The sequence below is a fragment of the Callionymus lyra genome, chromosome 12 (assembly GCF_982586985.1).
Source record: "Callionymus lyra chromosome 12, fCalLyr1.hap1.1, whole genome shotgun sequence".
Lineage (NCBI taxonomy): Eukaryota > Metazoa > Chordata > Actinopteri > Syngnathiformes > Callionymidae > Callionymus > Callionymus lyra.
In genome coordinates this window covers 13526993-13544179 of record NC_141829.1, presented here as the reverse complement: position 1 = coordinate 13544179, position 17187 = coordinate 13526993, and the positions used below count along the sequence as shown (strand labels likewise).

Sequence of the window (17187 nt, the reverse complement as noted above, 5' to 3'; positions counted from 1 at the left end):
AGTAATACTACACAGCCTTGCCAAGTAATATTACAGAGCATTGTGAAGTAATACTACACAGCCTTGCCAAGTAATTCTACACAGCTTTGCCTAGAAATACTACAGAGCGTTGTGAAGTAATTCTACACAGCTTTGCCTAGTACTACTACAGAGAGTTGTGAAGTAATTCTACACAGCTTTGCCTAGAAATAGTACAGAGCATTGCCAAGTAATTCTACACAGCTTTGCCTAGAAATACTACAGAGCGTTGTGAAGTAATTCTACACAGCTTTGCCTAGTAATACTACAGACAGTTGTTAAGTAATTCTACCCAGTTTTGCCTAGAAATACTACACAGCCTTGCCAAGTAATTCTACACAGCTTTGCCTAGAAATACTACAGAGCGTTGTGAAGTAATTCTACACAGCTTTGCCTAGTAATACTACAGAGAGTTGTGAAGTAATTCTACACAGCTTTGCCTAGAAATACTACAGAGCATTGTGAAGTAATTCTACACAGCTTTGCCTAAAAATACTACAGAGCGTTGTGAATTAATTCTACACAGCTTTGCCTAGTAATACTACAGAGAGTTGTTAAGTAATTCTACCCAGTTTTGCCTAGAAATACTACCCAGCCTTGCCAAGTAATTCTACACAGCTTTGCCTAGAAATACTACAGAGCGTTGTGAAGTAATTCTACACAGCTTTGCCTAGTAATACTACAGAGCGTTGTGAAGTAATTCTACACAGCTTTGCCTAGTAATACTACAGAGAGTTGTGAAGTAATTCTACACAGCTTTGCCTAGTAATACTACAGAGCGTTGTGAAGTAATTCTACCCAGCTTTGCCTAGTAATACTACACAGCCTTGCCAAGTAATTCTACACAGCTTTGCCTAGAAATACTACAGAGCGTTGTGAAGTAATTCTACACAGCTTTGCCTAGTAATACTACAGAGCATCGTGAAGTAATTCTACACAGCTTTGCCTAGTAATACTACAGAGAGTTGTGAAGTAATTCTACACAGCTTTGCCTAGTAATACTACAGAGCGTTGTGAAGTAATTCTACACAGCTTTGCCTAGTAATACTACACAGCCTTGCCAAGTAATTCTACACAGCTTTGCCTAGAAATACTACAGAGCGTTGTGAAGTAATTCTACACAGCTTTGCCTAGTAATACTACAGAGCATCGTGAAGTAATTCTACACAGCTTTGCCTAGTAATACTACAGAGAGTTGTGAAGTAATTCTACACAGCTTTGCCTAGTAATACTACAGAGCGTTGTGAAGTAATTCTACCCAGCTTTGCCTAGTAATACTACAGAGCGTTTTGAAGTAATACTACACAGCCTTGCCAAGTAAGACTACAGAGAGTTGTGTAGTAATACTACAGAACCCGGTCAAGTAATCTTACTGAGCCTTTCAGAGTAATACTTTGGAGCTTCATGGTGCAGCTTCCAAGTCGTACTAAAACATTTTGAAAGATTTTTAAGTGCATTAAGTAAACCGACCAGAATTAATACACAAGACACTTTTGAGATCATTTTAAACATTTTAATTGTGCCTTATATTCTGAAAAACACGGTTAATATTTTTAATTAAAATATAAATAAATAAAAACTATAAGGAAAACAGAATATTTTCTACACTATCAATGCAGTTTTATTTGGACAGTGTGGGGACCGCATGAATAAAGTGGAAGGGCCGTATGTGGGCCCTCACTTTTCTTTAATACATGGAAAACAGGAGGCAAATTGTTGTGGATTTGAACCTGTGACCTCACCAGTGTAAAATCTCCATTGAGTCTTGAGGTATTAGACACGCAAGGCTAACATTTTAGACACATCTGGGAACCAAAACACCTCCTGAGTCCGGAGCGTTTCTTCCAGGACGAGATGCATTATTGACATCCTGCCCTGAAGCAAACCAAGTGTGAATTTGAACCGTTTTACTCTCGGGTCATCTGAAGCATCGGAGACAATCACAGTGACAAGGTCATGTTTCAAGCCTTGCCGTGAGAAGGCAGGCAGGACTTCGGCTCTAATCTCGAGTCACATCGTATGTTAGTCTGCGCCAGCGACTCCACACGACTCTCCTCGCCGGACTGAGGTCACGAGATACATCGGCTGTGATTAGACGGACCGTCAGGTGCTCATGTGTGATCAGACTCAAGACGTCTTCCCTCACGGTGCACTTCAATGAAGTGGCGACTCGGAAGTGGATTCACACGAAGTGGGGAAACTTTCTTTTTAAAGACACAGTTTGGGTGAAAAGCTCAATTCAGAGTTGATTTAATAACATTATGTTGAACCTCAAAAGTTTTTTTTAGCGTAGCATGAACGTAAATAAAAGTTAAAACTTCCCAAAACTTTAATAGAAGAGAGCTTAAAGTTCAAAAGTTAATTTGGAAAATGTATGCTGCACTTCTTTCTGAGTGACCATTTTCTTATATAGTAGTTTCTTGTAAAAAGTTTCAGAGATTTCTTGAATGTACCAGGAAAAATGGTTAATGTATTGAATTAAACTTGCATTTTAAACATTGAAGGTTTCAAGCATTTAATCTTATATTTTAATAATAGTATTCAATTATTGATATATTAAAAGGTTGCATTTGTTTTTATTAAATATTTAGTTAAATAATGTTGTATATATTGAATTGTCGACACAATACACAAAATAAAACTTTTTTTTTTATATTACTTGGATATTTTAATCCCAATAATACGAAAATGTATGTTCTAAATTTAATATTTTTTGATAAATAGCCTTTTAAATTCAATATACATTGTAGTTTGGGATGAGACGTGTCAGAGCATTGAATACTTCCACACGAGTGTATTTAGCAAAGATGCTAAAGTACTTTCTTGCACATAAATGAAGTTGTTTACTAGTTTCAGATGAAACAAGACCTGTTCCGCGTCCTAATATGAACATTTCTCGGAAATTCCATTAAAATTTGCTCATGTTTAATTGAATTTTCTCGCTTATACAGGTACTATAATCTCTTGTTTTATTGTCTTACTTGCTTTTCTTTTTTTCCCCAAAATATCTTCCCTCCTCTCTCTTGGCTTGACAGCCCCAACACTCACAGGATATAATGTGGCCCCTGAGGAAATGGTGTATATTGTGACAAACTCACACACAGCCCTCAGGTAAAAGAGGAAAAAAATATGTCCTTGGCAGCGTTTCCTTCCTCCTTCCCTGGTCACCTCCTGTCTGGATTACTGCTTCTCTCGGACCGTCAACATATACACTCAGATCATCATCTCACTCTACCTCCTGTTGGAATGGCTACCTTGGGGTCCCTTCCAGCTCTCTACCACCCGTCTCCCCTCCTCGACATCCATCAACACTCTTTTTAAATCACACCTCAAAACCTACCTGTTCAGGCTCGCCTGGTCACTGCCCTTCATCTTCTGTAGTTCATCCTTTTTTAACTTGTTTTTCTACTGTTGTAAATTACTGATGTTGTTACGTTAAATGTATTATCATTATTATTATAAAGCTCATTAAAAAGTTGTCAATTTCAAGTCACTGCTGCACTTTGAGAGGGCATTAAAATATGGAGAGAGTAGTTTTTGGTTGTGTTTTTATCATTGTTATTTAAAATGGCTTTCGTCATTGTTTTTGTTTACTTCATTTACTTTTTTGTTATATAATTTATTGTTGATTTCATTTATTATTGTTTATGTGTTTTCTTTGGTCATTTATTTCAATTTGATGTACAATTTTATTTGTTATTATTTTGTAATTTTCTTTGGTTATTTAATGTTTTTCTTTATCATTTTTGTTTACTGTTATTTTTCATAAAAAAGTGTCATTAATTTAGTTTATTAAATTTAGTTGTATTTATTTATTATTATTTTTGTTATTTTCTTTGGTTATTTAATGTTTTTTTTGTTTAATGTTATTTTTAATTGGAAAAAAAAAGTGTAAATATTTTGTTCATTTAATTCAAGTTATTGTTATTATCATTCATTGTTTTTGTCATTATTTAGTATTTTTTTTATTTTTGTTCATTGTAAGTTTCACGTATTATTATTTTTCATCATTATTTAATTTAATGTATTGTTATTTATGTTTATTATTTATTATTGTTTTTATCACAATTCTTGTGTATTTAATTGGTTTTTTTTGTTAATTGTTATTTTTATTTATTATTGTCATTATTTTTAACATGTGTACTTTATGTCTTAATATAACGCTGGTGACTGCTTGAAAAACCTACATTTCCACGATGTGAAGAGGATAAAAGAATATCATAATTCATATCACGTGAGAAAATATTTTGGCTTTTTTCCTTCCCAAACAATCTGCTTTAAAAAAAAACGGTAGAGTTCAGAATAATCCTGACAGCAAGTAGAGGAGCAGTCAAACCTTCATGCTGTCTGCGTCTAATGCAAATGTGTTTGGCTGCTGGATAAACAAACTGTCAGCATCTTATAACTGCAGCATATTCTCCGCTGACCTCATAATTACATCCACAGCAACATAATGTTTTTCAAGAACCTACACCAGGAGATCACTTATTGTCACATTAACATAAAACACATGTGAAGTCTTCTTGAAAATGATTAAGTACAAGAACAACTACTTTTGGCTCCTCGTAGAACCGCGGACAGAACGGAATAAATCACGAGGAAAGATTTACGACTATAAATCACCACTAGGAGGTTTTTTTTTGAGTCATTGAAAAATGTTCTTTTCATCTTTAAAATCACAATAAATCATTTCATAATGTCATTATTGGCGTCCAACTATCTCTGTAAAGGAACACCTTGGTTCGTAGCTATAAATCTGTTTATGACATTAAAACTGTCGGTATGCAAATCATTTCCACAAAAAAAGAGACGCGACGGACGACATGCTGAGCTCAACAACGCTGCGAAAATACGCTGACTATTTAAGTGTAATTGTTCGGAGGTAGTTAGCATAGAGCCGAATATCATATCAGAATCTTTTATCGCCATTGTTTTATACACAAGCATGCTTTTTTTAGTACAAAATGAAGACAACACGTAAAAATAAGCAATAGAAAAACAGAACGATATTACCCCATTTTGTTTTCAAAACCAGCAAGTGCTAATGTTGCTATGCTAACATGCTAGCAAGAGCAGCTAAGGACATCTGACATCTTTTTCCAGCATTTTTACTTGCACATCCCTTAAGATGTCTGTTTAATGTGCACATAGACATTAACTGCAAAAGAAAATCCCTTTTTAACAACAGAATAATGTAGAAGAACTTTATTCGCAGCTGCTCAATAAACGCTGACTAATCGCGAGAAATTAGGCTTAAGTACAACGACTGATAAATACACTTTGAAAGGTAAAAAGTTAATGTCTCCTGTCACCAATTTAAGATGTATTTACCTTATAATTGAGCCACACTTCGAATTGTATATCGACTTCAAACTTTATTGACGATTATTTCCCGGTCAACAATAATTAAAATCAGATAGATTATAGGCATAAATTTACACTAGGCTTAAGGTCAAAGGTTAGTTAAACAGTCTCGAAGAGAAGCAAAGGAGATCTCCAGAGGGATTAATAAAGTTAGTCTATCTATCCATCCATCCATATATCCATCCATCAATTCGTTCATCCATCCGTGCATACATCTATCCATCTATCCATCCATCCATATATCCATCCATCAATTCGTCCATCAATTCGTCCATCCATCCGTGCATACATCTATTCATCCATCCATCCACCTAAAAAATGCAACATCAACACAGAGGTTTTTCGAAGTGGTAAAGGCCTCAGAAAAGTATAGTAAATGGAATAATGGAATTTAATAACATATGATATAATAAAAAACCTGCCTTAATCTTAGGATTCTCAAGTTTCCTACTGTACCTAACCACACCACCTGTGGAGAATCTGTCCGTTTGTGCTAGCTTGTAGCTCGCTAGTAAGTCAGAAATGGACGGGTTTCTGACAGAGTAAACAGACAAAAAATGCAGATAGTATTTGCCCTGCCAGGCATGTTTCTGTTGTTAAAAAAGCTAAGATACCATGGACATCTAGAATTCAAAAATATGAGGCAGCAAATATCAAGTATGGATTCACAGCCATATAGAAAAATGGCTGACATTGCACTTAATACTAACAAATAAAACATATTAAAAAATGGGAAAGAACCAGCCACTGTGTTTAAAAAAAAAATAGGTCCCCAGCCATAGAATACATGTGTTCAGGGGTTTGGGGACCCCTGGTATGACAGTCGGGGATCTGTGGAACCCACAGAAAATTCATGTTTCTCCCATGATCGTAAATTAAGCACTCACTTTGATCTGACTTAGTCGGCGACGTGGGGCTTAGCTTCTCCGTGGAGCTGTCGCTTCCCTCATCCTGAACACAGTCAAAATTGAGGATGAACATCATCACGACGCCCTCTTCGTTCTTGACTGGGATTATGTGAATGCAGCACTGGAAGTCCGACCCTGGAGAGGGAAAAGAAAGAAGAAAAAAAGCGTCATTTTAGAGTTTGTTTTTGACATTTTAACAGTCAGACGTGTCATTTCACTTGCAGCAGGCAACTTAATGAAAGCATAAATTGACCGACAACCACTCCGTGGTTCCACATGGATGATGTGAAAACTGAGAAGTTGATCCGATTTAAAGGTCAGTGCTTTGCACGTCAGGAAAAAAAAACAGTGGGGGGAAAAGAAAAAAAAAAGGAAAAAGCCTGAGGGTTCAGCTAAAGTTGTCTCAGCGCACTGGTGTGTTTTATTCAGAGCAATATTAATGATGTACGGCAGCCACTCCGGCTAAGGTGACACAAGCTAATCCCACACAAAAACATTGACACAGAGGACAAATCGGAGCCAAATTAGAAGGTTAGGACGAGCTCGCAGGAATAATCAGCAGAAGTGAGCATCATGTGAGGCAGCCGAGCGGAAAAGCGGCGCTAATCTAAACTTATCGTCCTCCCGGAATATCTCAACTGCTCGCTGCTGTGTGAGTAAAAAGCCATCGGTGCCCGAGGGGGAGAAACTGCCCACCAATAAAACTCAGTGGGACGTAAACAATGGAGCCATTCTGCACCGGCGTCCAACACTACATCACCGCTTTAGAATATACTTTCAATTTCAGATCCAAATGAACGCTTCAGGGATTCACGGTAAATTGGCTGGAGAGCCTAAATCTAAATCCTATTTTTTTTTCCGTCTTCCCAGTTGTTCTGTCGGCGAGTGTGTCGGTCCCTCGCAGAGGACACATATTACCAGTGTTCACTATAATCTCCGGCGGGCTCCACAGACACCCTGCCAGCAGTGTTCATTAGCCAGAGACTCGCTGTCGGTCTATATATAACGAGCTTGTCTGCGTCAACGTGCCACGGCGCTGTAGGAAGGATTTCCACGTGCAAACCCCCGGAAATAATGGTGCACAGTCACCAGTGATAATGAGATTTTGGTGCAATTAAAACTGAAATACATTTGTTTTTTGGAATCTATGATATAATTCCATCAGAGTTATTGGTTGGTTTTTACCCAAGAGCCTGAACTCTTCCTGCATCTATGTTGAAATCTAAAAAAAACCTTAGTGACAGAAATACAGTTGACATATTACGACTATGAAAAAATATCATAACATCAACAAACTGAATGTTCTCTTTAGAAAAAAAAAAATATATATATATATATATAAAATAAATATTTTACTCTATAGAATGTATGTGTAAAACATTTTTTATTTTGTATCATCTTGTACCATATTGCATAATGATTTTATGGTTAAAGGTTCAATAAAGGGTGTTTAAAATAAAATATTTCTTTTTTTTTTATTGACAATTAACATCTTAACATTCATAGCATTTTTGAGTTAAAGTTGAACCTCCAGCCACTAGATGGCAGCAGTCATTATGCAGCTAATGAACAAACAATGAAATCCAGCTGTTTCCAGGAAATTACTGAGTACGAGAGGATAAATGCACTTTTTACGGAGTTAAATTATTCCTTCCGACTTTGGTAGCCAGTAATGAATTGCTGGTTAGATTTCTAACATATTATTTTTGATTACGGCATGAAAATGTATTGTTTATTTTTTACTTACAATTATCATGCAAATATTTAATCCATGTTCAATTTTAGGTTGCAATAAACTTCCGTCCACTAGATGGAAGCAGTCATTACTTCCTCCACAGCTATATGAACACTGCAATCTTGCCAGATCGCGGCGATGACTGAGGATGAGAGGAGACAGTCGACACCAGCATCTTTTAAAGCTGACACAATATATCATATCATTGTCCCTGTATCATGATAGATATCATATCGCCAGATACTGTCAATACTCGACACAAACTAAGACACATAAATGTTTAATGTTCATTGTTGTTGATATATTTATCATAATTTTAAATAAACAAATATGTTTACTGTAGGTCTTAATATGATGTGTTACATTTATATCAATCAATACATGTAAATACTAAAATAATTTAATTATTGTAGTATAATATACAGGTTTCCCAACCTTTTTTTTACACACAAGTCACGAGTTAATATCGGAATTATAATCACAAACCGACCATTAGATAAAATCAGTAAAAAATAAACACATATAGAGTTGGTTTTTATACTCATTTTTACTAGTTTACAGATATATTTTTGAATTAAACAAGCATTTTTACAACTCAATGGGTAGGACACCCTGGAAAGCTCATACTTGTATAACTCTAACTGAGTTTTACATTGGTTTAGGTCCAATTGTGCCAGACTATAAGTTAAAGACCATATTGTCAAACACATCTGGCCCGCCAAGTCATTTTATTTGGAGTATTGAAGATTTTACAGAAAAGGAATTTGACACAGAACAATAATGATGAAATTAGGATAAAAAGAGCCTTCAACATTGAAAAGACAGTATCGCAATAATACTCATACTTCCTGTTTAGTAAATACACATTTTCTTTGACCCCGACCGAATGAGTGTGCTATAGTCTGTCATTGTGTTTGACTTGCGGGTAAAAAAACAAAAAAAAACATAACACAACAAAGGCATGTCACAGAGTTGCTGGATTTGAACCAGATACTTTTTTTTTAGATCCAGTATTAACCACTTCTTCAAAGTGTATCTCAAGATTGACAGTGCCAATAATAATAACAACAAATATAATAATAAATGAATGTGTATCCTAAAACCTATTAAACAAACAAACACCTTAATATAAGGCCAAACTTATAGAATCATTTGTTTTTTGTTAGATAACCTTGATGACGCCATTAAAAGCTACTTAAGATTCAGTATTTGTTCATGTTTAAGAGCATTTTTATTTTTGTATTCATTAGCATAAACACATTTAATCATAATCTATGTTCAGGTTGTGCCGTCTTTGACCCAAATCAATTGAATTGAAATATAGTTCAGCTGCTGGAACGCGGTGTCCGTGCAGAAAAGGCTAAACACTGGGGGTCTATTTTTTCATCTCCTGCCCTGCTGAATGTCACCTTTGTCAGTCTGGATCAAAGCAGCACTTTTTTTTTTTTATATATAAAACCTTTATTAACGTGGAGACGTCGACAAAAATCCAAACGCCAGTCCAACGCTCCTTCAGTGGATGAGGGTGTTTAACGTCTCAGCGGTTGGCGATTATCCGTGACGCCGTCTTCATCCTTACCTTTTGATCTGAGCATTAAAACTGATGAGGACTGACTTCTGCACAGTACTAACCCAACAAAGTATTTTCTTTCAAACCGTCACATGCAACGTTTATGATGCTCTATCTTTTTTTAAGCAATTATAAAGAACGATTTAATGTTTTTTCTGCTCATTATTAGTGTTCCGTGACACAGCACTTGATTTAGAACAACTGAGGTATTCTTCCATCCGATGCCTGCTTACGTCAATGACTACGCAAAACTTCTTGTTGAACTGATTTTCAGAGGCTTTGATTTGAAGGGAAAAAAAAACCCAAAACCACAAATAAACCGAAACTAATTGGGTCTATTTTTAGTCGTGGTGGACACACACAGCGGAATACATGGATATGCATTATTCATCCATTCATTCATTCATCCGGTGCCACTTGAACCCTGGAGGCATTGTGGGAGCGTCACTGGATACGAGTCAAACGCTACTTTGACTGGCGTCTTTTCATACATGAATATATTTATCGATCCGACATCGTGCCATTTGTAACATCTGCGATCCAAAGGATCGAGCAACTTGAAAGGAAACGTCGCTCGTCTCCAAGGAGACGGTCGTGTCTTCAAAGTCAACAGTGAAGATGTTTATTTTCCAAGATCTTCTCACAGCTTGTGTTGTTCCACTTAACATTGTTCTTTTTAAATATATTATTTCTGAACAAACATGTTGACAAGTAGTGCTGTATATCAAACTTCAATACTTATGTGGTACCGACTGAAGTGCGTTTGTAGTACAGATTATCTGAATACGCTTAAAAGTGTCCAAAGAACATCAGATTGATTAGTCCAGTGTTATTTTGCACTGAAAGCTTTTTCATTTGTAATTTGAGTAACTTCATTTCATTTTTGTTACAATTGCTCTCATAAAATTGGTATAAAAAAAATGATCTTTGAGGAATCAGTATCAAACATAACAGATTGATACCCAGACGTACAGACAAGTGTACGCAAAAATTGCATCATAATCAATGATTAATATTTATCTTAAGCAGAATATATTGGTAATATGACATTTTAAAGCATTTTAAAGCATGTTAGGGCCATGTAACTAAAATTAAAATTGTAATTAAATTGGTCAATAGAATCTGGCGATACGATACAGATAACAATACAGGTTCAACGAAACGATTCGATACTGTAGTAACAAGGATATACTTGTAGTATTGTCGAGTACTTGACTCTGGTGTTGCAGAATCTACAGACCACATGACTCTTGACGAAGTCGTAACTGCTTTCATTTGTTTTGAAAAAAAAATATGTAAAGGATTCTGAAGAGGACTGTATCCTCTCGTCCTCAGTCATCTCCCTGAATTGACTGTGGATGACTTAAGGACTGTCGCCATCTAGAGGCAAGAAGTTTAATTGCAAATTAAAATGAATAAATACTGTACAGCGGTCCCTCGCTATTCAATTCAATTGAAGGCACAAAAAGTTATGCGTCAGAAATGATGAATGTAGTCACATGATCAGTTTTCTCCAAATAAATAAATATTGTGGACTAGAATAAAGACAGAGCATCGCTCTGGAGGAAAATAGTGCTGCCATGTTAGACAGTGAAACACTAAGGTTGGGTCGTCTATCTTGCTGCAGTCTCCGGTAATACGATTTCTTGAGTTACGAAGCTACTGTACATCACTTTTATTTCTCAAAAAACTGTATCTTTCCTATAGAGTTTATGTTCTCTGGAGACCTTGAATCCAAGTGAACTTCAGAGAGAATATGAAGTGTTTTTGAAGCATTAAATTAGTCTCTGACCGGACATCGCAAGAGTCAAACACTGTTCTTGTCGAAGTTGAAGTGAAGGAAGAAGACCGGGTGCTGCAGGAATGTACTTGAATAACTTTTTTAATATGTGGCTATGAATCGGTGAACAATTTGTATTCAATTGAGAACAAATAAAAAACATGTTGGAAAATGAGTCATATTTGCTTAAGTCATTAAAGAATAATAATAATGAAAAGTATTTCTTATAATTTCAATAACCAGTTTATTAATACAGATAAAATCGAGGATTGCAATAATACATATTATACACATTATAAATAATTTGTTTGAAGGTGGCAGGACACGTTTAAAACAAAAATTTTAGAGACAGGGAAATTCAAAATAGTTTCTTTAATTAGAAGATTCATCTTCCGACAAATGGACATTACGGTAGCAACTTGTAATGTCCGGGAAAGAAAGATCTGATAAGCAAAATTAATAAAATCCAGAACTGCCCAAGGCAAGTATTTTAACTTTCCTTTATTTTATCTTTGTTAATAAAGTTGATATTAAAAAAAAAACATTATTCATATATATTTTTGGTTTTAAAAATGATAAAATAAAAAATAAAAAATGTTAATGCTTTGTGTTTTCATTCTTAATTGAATAATACGTCATTCATTTCTCGTGCTATTGGACCGTATAATTCTAAATTGAGGGGCAGGAGCGGAGTGTTCTAAAGATGGCGGTGATGACAGGAAACCCAATTTTCCAAAAGAGCGGGGTTAAAATAGTCAATCCATCCAACCATCAATCCATCCATCAATCCATTCATCCAACCATCCATCCATCCATATCAATGGATTGACGACCTGAGACTTCTACACTATTCAATGTATACGTGTGACACTAACCAATAGTTCAAGAATTCCAAAAAATAACTCAAATGCATTCCAACCATCAGTTTCTAATTACAAGCTTATTAGGTCAGGAATCTTCGAGGAATTGAAAGATAAAGTTTGTGACGAATTGTTTTGAGTCAGAGACACAACGGCAGATAGATGCTCCATTGACAGGAGTTTGTTTCTGCGAGCATGAGGGAAGATTAACAACATGACATTATTGAGATGGATAATAAAAATCATAAAAAGATGACAAAAAGTTAACTTTTAAAATGTGGCCTTATTATAGAAATGCGACCATTATTTCAGCGACAGCGACTCAGACCAGTCAACATTTTTGACTTGACTATACCATTAGCTCAGATAAAGAGACGAAACAGTCAAAATCTCTTCCCCCACTCTTTAGAAACTTATTTGGAATCGGTAGATGTGTCGAAGCAGCGACGACTCAACAACTTTATGAAAAAAAAAAACCTCCCTAAAAACTTCCTGTCCAACTCAAAAGTGTTGATTTTTTTTGCAGCGTTAGTCCACAACTATTTTTGACACGCCGAGGCCACGGGTCATTTTAGCCGATGCAAACTGACACCGTGACAAGTGACGAGGATGAAGGACACACTGACGGACGAGCGCCAAATAAATCGGCCGGTAGAGAGTTTCATGACGTGTCAAGGAAGGAAACGTGATTCGCCAACGTTGCTGAAACTTTTTTTGAGGAGATGAATAACATATTGTGCTTGAGAACAAGAGTTGTGTGCGAGTTGGACACGAGTCGTCGCAGTAATGGAAGAGACGGTCTCGCAGTCATTCATGCAAAGTTGCTGCTGAAATTGATGTGATTCCCCGAGTCCATGTAAGATAAGTGAACAAGAGTCTTTGAGAGTGTCGAGCGAAGATTCAAGACAGTCCATCTCTACATGCAGGACTTTCTGGCACTTTCTTCTTTCATTTTTTGGAGTTATAGGCAAAAGTATATGTTGATTTTAATGTAGCAACTGCAGCTCAGTTGATGTTTTGATCGAGCTTTCCTGACTGTGTAGCATGTTAGCCTTTTAGCTTCTGCTACAAACTAGGTTAAAATATAAACCTGTTACATTTTTTTTTAACAAACAATTCCTCATGTCGAGGCTTCAATACAAGATGGACGTCACAGCCAAGCAGTATGAAGGTATTTGGAAGTTTTTAAGAAAGAAGTCTTTTGGGACAAAGACAAATGAGCGCTAATCGCTACATTAGCATGGACAAGTATTTTTGCCTATAACTCTTTTTATTGACACTACATAATTATTCTTCTAGAAGATTAATGTCTTTGGATATAAACAGTATTTATACCTCAATATAAGTTTGTAGAATGAACATTTCATAACTTTTTAGAATAATTGTTGTTATTTTTTAAAGCTTCATTAGCATGTACAAGCATTTTTGACTATAACTCTTTTTTATTGACACTGCATAATTCTTCTTCTAGAAGATTCATGTCTTTGGATATAGACCATATATTTATAGCTTAATATCCAAGTTTGTAGGATGAACATTTCATACCTTTTTAGAATAATTGTTATTTCTAAAGCCTCTGTTAATTGTAAGTTCATATCCCGTAGCTTAATAATGTATTAGCCTATAATAAGGAAAACCTTTTATGGGTCCCTGTGAGGGAAATCAAACGTTTCTATTTTTAGCGCTGACACACAAGCTGTTACAAACATGCTCAAGGGCTCGTCTTAAATTTAAATATGGCTGCGACGTCACTGCGTTCCTTATAGATCGTGGAGTGAATAAGACGTCTTGTTAAGGACGCGTCGGTGAATGATGTAATCATCTACGACTGGTTCGAATTGTAGCTCTTTAAAAGACGTCTCTATATCGGGAAAGTCATTGAAAAGTGAGGGCGTCGTAGGAATTGAAAAGAGGGGGTGTTCACTCGTGGAATTCTGATGAAGGGAAACACTCTTCAAGGTCATGACGTAGACGAAAAAACACTGACTTCTTTCATCTTATTTACGCCATCACACTGTTGATTTCTGTTCCAAGGAACCATTTGTGTTTACGATTTTGGGTCCTTGAGGTCTCGGCACACACGTCAAATATATCTATATCTTTTTTATATTGTAGTTGTTATATTTCTTAAAGCACCCTCTGATTTTGTCGGATTTCCGACATCATTTGTAATTCAAATGACCCTGCCTTGATCTTGCGACTTACAGGGAATTAGTTTAATGAAGATCGAATAACTTTATTTACCATCTTTTTAAATGTCATTTTTGGTTTTAACTGCCTCAGGATTCTATTAGTTTTGGTTTTTGTCACCTAGTTTCCTAAATAATACACAAGTAAATTTGTATTTTGGTTGCATTTTATCAATCACAACAGTTAAGAAGGGATTTCTTGTAAAGAACCGGTCAGTGGAGGAGTAAACGCCAGCCACGACCTCAAGGAGATCAACTCGTTCAGGTTTGTGTTTGGTGGAAACACTTGGAGTAAGATTGTTGAACTTCAACAAAGATATAAAAAGAGAACTAACAGCACAGTGCTTCAGAAAGGATTCGGACAGACATGTAAACTCTGTGTTCTTCTTCTTTTCTCATTTGTATACAAGTAAAATGTGTGACTTTAAAGCAAATTTAATTTCTATTATTTTCTTAGTCAGATTCCTAAATTGACTAATATAAAGTATCATAATTTAATATTTGTATTGTATTATTTGTTTGTATTTTTTGTATGCATTTGTTTTAGGTAACAATATGAGATAAAAACCACTGTGGAATTTTCTTGATGTTTATTTTGAGAGGTTATTAACATTCACATTATAAGGAAAAAAGTTTTAAAGTAGAAGTTTAACAACTTCTGATCTAATCAAAAGCACAGATACTACAAATACTTTGTAGACAATATAATTTATCCAAGGGGAACTATACATACAGCCATGTAAACTAATCAATGAGGATTTATTAGTCAGTATTTTTGCACCTGCATGAAGCGTATTATATTAATGATTTCCTCCGCTGCTTGTATCGATAAACGCTTGTACAGCTGTGAAAATGCTTCGAGGTGCAATTTTGGCAACAACTTCGGAGTCTTGAACTCACTTCTTCCAGAGGTATGGATCACTCGCTTGTTGACCTTTTAGTTGAGGACAAATGGAGTCACCCGTGGGAAGAAAAAGAAATGCAAGTGAAAACAGCAGAACATTTAAAGTTAAAGCCTTTTTCAATTTTTCTTTTATCTCCCTCGTGCCAACTGGAAGCATCAAGAAACGGGAAAGATTAATTTTAGCCGACGCGGAGGCAAAAAAACCCATCCGTCCTCCTGAGATCCGTTCCTGCTCTTCCTGAGCCAAAATATGTGTTCACACCTGCTGAAACCCACTGATTGTGATGCATACGCTCGGCTCTCATCGTGGAAATTTCATTACTGGAGATTATATTTCCGACATCAATTATTCAGGCGAGCCTGCTTAATCAAGGGACAGTATTGCTACAACTATTATTACATGGACTCACGGGTCAAACAGAGTGGTGCTCGAGTTTAACATGCTCCTGTCATGTCGGGTTTTGTCTTGATTGAGTTTTATATATTTTTTTAATGGTCATCCAACATGTCAGCTATATTTTTGATATTTGGTAAAACAAAAGTGACCTCTGATTGTTTGATGGCCACTAATAAATCATAAAATACCTTAAAATAATATATTAAATGTTTTTATTCCAAGTTCTTTATTCATTCACTGCATAAAGGTCTAGAACTATTGGTAATTTATATCTTGTTCTATGGATATTATACAATTTATTGAGCTTTACAATTCCTGCTAAAGGACTGCGCTGCCCGTGTATCAAAATATACACACTTGGATAAATCATAATATCCATTTAACCAATATGTTCTTTGAGTGTGTGAGTGCTTGTAAGACACCCTCGCTCGCACAGCTTGAAAATAAAACAGCACAACATTCCAAAGTGAACTTACAATGGATCCATTTTAACAGAGAGAAATTACAATAGATTAAAAAATAACTGCAGGGAGGAAGTTCGTATGAAATACACATGTAGAAAATACACATTTGGGCCCCATTTATTAAACATTATTTTTTAATATCCAAATAAATCTATAAAAAAATATATTTATTGGCCATTTATTGTCCTAAATATATATGAACACGTTGAAGTTGATGATTAGTAGAATTTAAACAAATAAAGCAAGGCTGCAGGGTCTGCAGTCAGACATTTATTCCTCACACCATGTGGAAATACAAGAATTGTACACGTAAATAAATATTTAAAATACTGTGCACACACAAAATAAGATAAAAATGGTAATAAAAAGGTTTAATTACAAATGAATCCTTGTGTTATCTCTGGATCAAGGTGACCCGGTTGCCACCTAAATGTGTTTGTGGTATCCCTTGTGTCGTTTCTTGGTCAAGAAAATAAATGAAATATGCATAAAAAAAATAAAAACAGCAATTTGTGCAGGTTTATACCAAAAGTTAAAAATTGAGTCCTAACTTTGCGTTAAAAAAGTAAGTAAATAAATAAAAGATCTTCAGGGATGAAGGTCATTCTAGATAAAGAAGTCTTCTCAGCCATACGTTGTATACCGACTATCAACTCAGAGGTATTGCAGAGCATGAAATATTCAGGCCAAATGAGAAATATCACCAGAGTTTGTTAGGACTCAGAGCACGCCACTTCCTGAACAATTCATGTGCTGAATCATTTTCATAATCTACATAGGCTGGCTTGTGCTGGAGGTAGAAACATGAATAATAATGTCAGAAAATGGTTTATGTATCTTCCCACTAGTGAAGTGCAGCTTTTTAAACAGCGCCGCTTCAGTCTCCTAATGAAATCTGACGTGTTCTCGTTCAGGGCGATTCTGCTAAAGTCAGAGCGTTACTGGGGCATAGCCAATCGGGGGCGAGGGCACGGACGCAACGGGCGATGTAAGCTAGC

General features: G+C 35.7%; 1 protein-coding gene across 1 annotated transcript in view; it reads right to left on the bottom strand.

Annotated features, from left to right (window-relative positions):
- The window catches only part of kcnh7b (potassium channel, voltage gated eag related subfamily H, member 7b), a 68562-nt gene that overhangs the window by 37698 nt on the left and 13677 nt on the right, over nucleotides 1-17187 (bottom strand). The window contains exon 3 of the mRNA XM_087804412.1: nucleotides 6270-6425. Coding sequence (XP_087660538.1) covers nucleotides 6270-6425 — 156 coding nt within the window. The remainder of the gene's footprint in view (nucleotides 1-6269; nucleotides 6426-17187) is intronic.